The sequence below is a fragment of the Myotis davidii genome, unplaced genomic scaffold, assembly GCF_000327345.1.
Source record: "Myotis davidii unplaced genomic scaffold, ASM32734v1 scaffold277, whole genome shotgun sequence".
NCBI lineage: Eukaryota > Metazoa > Chordata > Mammalia > Chiroptera > Vespertilionidae > Myotis > Myotis davidii.
In genome coordinates, this window is record NW_006289214.1 from 3,824,057 (window position 1) to 3,830,971 (window position 6,915).

The 6,915-nt window shown below is 35.0% G+C and overlaps 1 protein-coding gene across 1 annotated transcript in view; it reads right to left on the reverse strand.

Annotated features, from left to right (window-relative positions):
• The window catches only part of KLHL1 (kelch like family member 1), a 257,625-nt gene that overhangs the window by 28,666 nt on the left and 222,044 nt on the right, over nucleotides 1-6,915 (reverse strand). The window contains exon 9 of the mRNA XM_006761432.2: nucleotides 2,033-2,245. Coding sequence (XP_006761495.2) covers nucleotides 2,033-2,245 — 213 coding nt within the window. The remainder of the gene's footprint in view (nucleotides 1-2,032; nucleotides 2,246-6,915) is intronic.

Genomic DNA, 6,915 nt, shown 5'->3' on the forward strand with positions numbered 1-6,915 from the left:
AGATTGTGCCACTATAGGAACATGGGCATAGACAAGCAAATCTTGATCATTATCAGCACATAGAACCTAGTTTAGTGAAAAAATTCATGTAAAACAAATATTTTTTATTATAACACTAGAGGCCCAGTGCAAGAAATTCATGCACTTTGGAGGGGGTGTCCCTCAGCCCAGCCTGTTCTTTCTCCAATCTGGGACCCCTCCCAACTGCTCGCCTGCCTGCCAGCCTGATCACCCCTAACAACTCCCTTGCCAGCCTGATCGATGCCTAACTGCTCTCCTGCAGGCCCGGTTGCTCCCAACTGCCTTCTCCTGAAGACCTGGTTCCCCCCCACCTGCCCTCCCCTGCCTGCCTGATTACCCCCAACTGCCCTCCCCTCCTGCAGGCCCGGTTGCTCCCATCTGCCTTCTCCTGAAGACCTGGTTCCCCCCCCACCTGCCCTCCCCTGCCAGCCTGATTACCCCCAACTGCCCTCCCCCACCAGCCTGATCACCCACAACTGCCCTCCCCTGCTGGCCATCTTATGGCAGCCATCTTGTGTCCACATGGGGGTGGCCATCTTGTGTGTTGGAGTGATGGTCAATTTGCATATTACCTCTTTATTATATAGAATTGATATTTGACACTAATGAAAACTCGTGTACTTTCAGATCAAATGTGCATTATGGAAAGATCCTTCTGGCTACTACACAAGAAAAGATTCTAAGAAGCAAGAGCGGGTATTACAAAGGCAGGCGTAGTAGGTTCCCGTTGTCTTGACACCCCTCTCCTACCAGTTCTCATTACTTGGATGCCAATTTGAGGGTGAAGGTGGTCCTGATCTGTTATTAGGCAGCAGTAGACTGATGCCTTTCAGCATCTTTTCTGATCCATTGTCTGGTTTCTAGTTTTGTTTTTGATCTTAAAGAGTTCGAATTAGCTATTTCTTTGTCTCTTTCTTCCAATACATTTTAAGCTCTATGTAGCACCGTGAAAAATACACCTGAAATATATATTGAATAAGTAAATAGGTGAATGTGATTTTTCTAATGGAGTGCACCTCTTGGGCCTAAATTTCCTAGAACTTACTGCATATTTTGGATATTGATTTTGTCCCCTAAGATGTTGTCCATGGAGTGAGGCTTGGCTACAGAATTAGTTTTCTCTGTTTCATCAACTCTTCTAACGTTCCTGCTCATGCTCAGTCTCTGTCTTGTTACCTCATTTGATTTGAAATGCCAGAGTTCTTTGTGTGTAAGGCAGCCTGACTCTTTACATTTTTTTCATAAATATTACATAAATGTAGTTTAACACCACCATTATATACTACCTTTACATTTCCATAAGAATTATTGTCCTATAATAAAATTTGCCGATCTACATATCCACCCATTTATTTATGTTTAAAACAGCTTTGTACATGACTTCTTGCTATTCCTAATGATTTATTTGCCTATAATTATAAACATTTTTACATCATATGTGCAAAATAATTTTACAGACGTACCTTGATTTATTGGTGATGTACATGTGAAATCATTAATACAGAATATATGTTGTAGAAAGTACAAAAATGCTATTAATCTGCCACATAGTATGAGCTTGAATAAGAATCAGGGTAATGCCATGTGCTTTTGCATTACTTAAGCAGCTTATACCCACTGCACTCCTATAACTTAAAATAGCTATGCTTATTTAAATCTAATTTTGCACCATAAATGTATTCCTAGGCTGAATTATTTATGTCTCTGTTCACAAACAACATTTCAATACATTATACAGTAAAGTTAGAAGAGAATATTTGTATGAAATATCATTTCATTGGTAGCATTTATACAAGGTATTCATGGTAAAAGTGGAGCCTCATCATATTAATTTTCTTTGTCATTTTCCCCAAGAATTTAGCAGTGGAAAATGAGAGAGATAGAGAGATTGAGAGAGGAAGCTCTAGGGGTTGAATTTACCTTTCCTAAATCTAGTTTTTGCAATCCCTTGGACTAGGCATCAGTATAATTTGCACTGTCTCTCACTTTAGCAGTGTCCTTGAGGTCTTACCTTTCTACGTAATCAAGTAGCCGGGAACAGTGATTTGAAGCAGGAGCATCATGACCTCCTACTGCATAAAGGAAACCATCACATGTGGCTACTCCAACACCCCCTCTTCTTTTACACATTGGAGCACACATGTTCCACTTATTTGTATGAGGATCATAATACTCCATTGAACTCAAACATGAACTTCCATCACGGCCTCCAACTGAGTACAACCTAGAAAACACAATTGGAAAACCATGATTTAATACTATAGTATGGATGACAAAATGTAAAAAGAGAAATGTCATTTATAAATAAATTTAAGCACAGTACGAGTCTCAAATATATTTGAAATACTCCTTCACATGGAAATTTTTGTTAGAGGTACTTTATAAATAACTGCATAAGCCTAGAGTTCCCATCATTCTAATATACAGAATACCAGATGAAATTAAAACAACTATAATTTTCTAACCTCAGTTATTTCTGGGATGTTAGGTAGATTTATACTGCTTTTGCCATACTAATTCAATATTTTAATATATCATTTTAATACATATTAAGGAATTATTTAAAATATAGAATAAGATATGTTTACCCCCAATTTTCCTTGAAAATTCCCATAATCAAAAGAACACTGATTATCTTACTTGATAAGCAATTGGTTTGCATTGGCAAATAAATCATGCCCACTTCTTGTGTTCTGTCCCTACTGTTTAGAACACTAACTAAATGGAATTTCTAAGCAAGTATTGTCATAACATCAGCTTCCTTAATCAGTGCTTAACCTATAGCTAATGTGTTACATAGATAAGTCTTTACAGGAAAAAAGTGTGTAGTCATGTTAATCTGACTGAATATTGCTGAAATTTATTCCTTAGTACACTCATTTTCCTACAGTTATTTCATTAATGACAAGTATGCTACATACCTGGGAAAATAAGTGCTACAGCATAAATGATACTTAAATGAGTAAAAATATACTATTTATAATAAAATAGATCTTTTCTATTTGTCATCGCTATGAAAATTTCATCACAGTGAGGTACAGAGTTACATTTATTTATTAATTCACTCAACACATATTTTTCAATGCCTAGGTTATGCCACACACATCATCTAAAGTTTTGCAGATATATCCATGAACAAAACAGGATAAATATCCCTGCACTTAATACTTCTGGAATAAGGGGTAGACATAACATATAAAATAAACACATATATTTCTTTATAAAGACTGGGTGTTGTAGACGTAGATAGAGCAGGGAAGTGGGGTCAAGTGTGCAACGGTAAGAGAGGGATTGTGGTTATAATTTTAAAGATATCATCAAGAAAGTTCTCACTGAGAAGATGATGTTAGCACAAAAATTTGAAGAAGACAATAGTGGTTGGATGTGAATAAAGGAATATCTGCCAGAGAAGATCCAAGCAGACAGAACAAGTGACTACCAAGGTCCAGGAGCAGCAAGGGAGCCAGAGTGGTTGGAGCAGACATTGAGGGAGGAGTGGCAGATGAGGTGAGAGGTAAGGAGTACAGGGTGAACCTCATACAGTTATTTGTAGACATTCACTCTGAGTGAAACAGGAAGCCATAAGACATTTTTTGAGCAGAGGGTGATAATACTTGCTTGGGTTTTAATATGGTTAGATGTTAGGAAATTTTTGTCTTATTAGTGGATATTATGCTTAATATATTGGTAAATAGACAATTGAGTACTTTTCAATTTATAAATAAATGTTCAGGAAGACATTACTGCTTAGAATATAATTTAATACAGGCCTTATATTTACCAATTTATGCTCTATTATATTTTACTAACTCTAAAATATGATGGCTAAACTGATTCAAATCCTGGAGAGTTATTTTTTAAAGCTGTTTAAGTTTCTTTGAATGCCTGCCACAATAAAGTGTTTCTGATTCCCCGAGTGTGCCGTTATGGACATAATGCTTTTTCGCTTGATTACTCAACAAGTTGTCGGCCAGCTCTCAGTCTTGCAACATGTTGATATTAACTAATAAGAGCATTTTGTAGAACAAATATCAAACAATTTAGCCTGCAAAAGCACCCAGAAGTGAAATAATTATTCACTCAGAAGATTTTATCTTCCTAAAAACTTTCTGAAATCTGAACTTCACTTATGTTTTCATTTTACTTATATTGAAGATCTAACTCAAGGGAAGTCTACAATAAGCTTAATGTATTATTATTAAAATTTAACTAAATATTTTTGCAGGAATTTTGCTTTTTGGAAATCTTCTCATGAAGCACATAGTTTATATATAAGAAAAGCATCCCCTCTTTTATCTATTGTTTTAAAGAAATTGTTGACTTTAAGCTGTTTTATTTATTTATACATATAACAGTGATAAATTATGGTATTGCTACATCTGAACTCAGTGTTTCTAATAATATATTATTCCTGTGCAGCAATTTATCATACATTTTCTTTTTCTAAGAATATTAAATATGCTAACATATACAAATATATAGCTAAATGTATATAAAAGTAATGGTAATTAATATAACATATTGCTTATAACATAAAAGTCAATATTGAACCTATTAGTATAGGCTTTTATATGGAAATTAAACAATCCCATAAAGTTTGCTATATCATAATTGATTCTTTAATATAATTACATATATTACAAACCACTATTCATTCAGTCTCTCTTCTATGTAAACCTCCCCTAATAAAGTCTAATAACACCAGGGATTATAGAAGAAAGAAATTTATGTAATGCTTTCATACAAATGACCTAATTTTTGACAGTTTCTTTTGTAAAATAAGTATTTTATATGTCTATATAACTATTACTTTGTAAATGATTTACCAAAGCTAGATTATCAGTGGTTTCTTTCACTTTATATCTAGCCTTTTTAATGCCCTTCATGGTATTATATAGTCTACAGATCAGTAATAAAATTATTGTAACTTTAATAATATAACATAAATTGTTGATAATGTTAGGGAAAAACTAGTTGAAAAGAATAAATAAACCTTTTTTTTCCCCCCTCAAGAACAAGCTGTGAAAAAGAAATCAGAAAACTTAACTTATGTAAAATATATGATAGTGTCCTTTAGGACTGCTTTATGGATCTACTGTTAAAATTAATAAATGTATTTCAGTATTTGAAAAAGACCTTGAAAACTGTGTACTTTACAAATATCTGTTATTAACCACTATCTATAATCCACTTATTTTGAAAAGAAAATTTGCTAAGTGACTAAAATTTTAAATGTAAAAATAAATAACAACAATAATAATAACTATTACTGTAATTACATTAAGTTTATAAAAATAACCAAGGATATAAACATTATATTATAAGCAGCTAGAATAAATGCTAAAAGGTATGCATCAAACTTTATGGACAATTATCAAAGATTATCTTCTCAGATCTTCCCTCACCATCTATTTAAATATAGTGTAGATTGATTTCCTGCTTTGTTACTACAAGGACAAGTTAGATGTTGAGAATCTGAAGAGCGAAGAAGAAACTCTACCCTGACAACATAGGAAGTGACAGCTGACAGTTTCACAGTGAGAAAGGAAATTTGACATTTTAACTCAGAGTTGAAAGATGAGTAGAAATTTGAAAGATGAAGTAAGGAGAAAGCATTACATGTAGGAAAATATTATGAGTAAAGACAAGGGTCATGAAAGGTCATAGAAGGTGACAAATAAAGAGTGGCAGGTATGTCATGTTGATGGAAGAGGTTGTAGTGATGGGAGGGAAAGAAGAGATACAGCTGGTAGAATGAGAAGATTAAAAGGAGAATGAAGGGGGGTGGGGGTGATTATGTGTCCTGCTATAGAGTTAAAACTTCACTCCGAGGCAATGAGAAAAGGGCAAAAAACAATATTCTTAGAGATCATCAAGGTCATAGTTCAGTTTGCTGTGCATATTAACTAGTATTTCCCTTGGAAGCCAAACATTGGCAGGGAATCAGAAATATTCCTTACTTTAGCAAACTCTTGTAGAATTTTGCTGAGTATGGCAAGAATCTAAGTCTCCCCTACTGCTTTCCCTAATGTCTGTGTTTATTCAGCATGCCGAAGAGTTTTACCTAAAGTTTAGCGACCAGGTGTCAGTGTGTTGAAGTCTAGCTGCCATGTGCCTATCTGAGTATCACATATTTACTATTCTAGTAACTACAAAATAGCAGTTGCAGGAAAGAAATCTTGTATTAGGATAGGGGTGAAATGTGTGTAAAGTGGCTTTGTAGGTACTGAGAACCAGGCTGTTCCCATTTATAACTGTGTCATATGTAGAGTCTGACCCTTTGCCATGAATTGTTAAGAGTCTGAATTTAACCCTACTTGGCAACTAACAGATTCCCTACCACAGCTGAAAGAAGACACATGATTCCTGGGTCAGAGAAAAATGACTTTATTACTCACTGCACAATAGGTAGTATGAGCTTCATGTTCATATTGCTGCTTCTCATCCCCCCATGTCCCACCAGACTGATGCAGAGAGACTCGGGTAAATGCTGACACACAGTGGGTTTTTCTCACACTTGAAGGTCACGAGTTTATGAAATATTCTTTAAAAGAGAATGCCAACAAACCTACCCAACTTTTGCTCTGAAGAGAGACATTATTATTCTGGAGAAGAAATAATTCTGCTCTCTGTCCCAAAGAAAGACACTGTTTCTGTCTTCCAAAGCTGTTTGATTTACAAATGCCCTGAATGAGATAGTATGAAAAGAAGTTGCCGATACTTCTTGTTTGGAAAATGTGCAGTAATGCTAAAACCCGATGGTTGAATTATCTATGTACCCTGATGTCCTGATGTCCTAAGGTACCTCTTGCTATCACAACCATAGTTCATGTGGCAGAAAGCCAGAAGAGAGGAAGAAGGAGCACATCCTTTGCCTTTAAGATTTTATCTTCC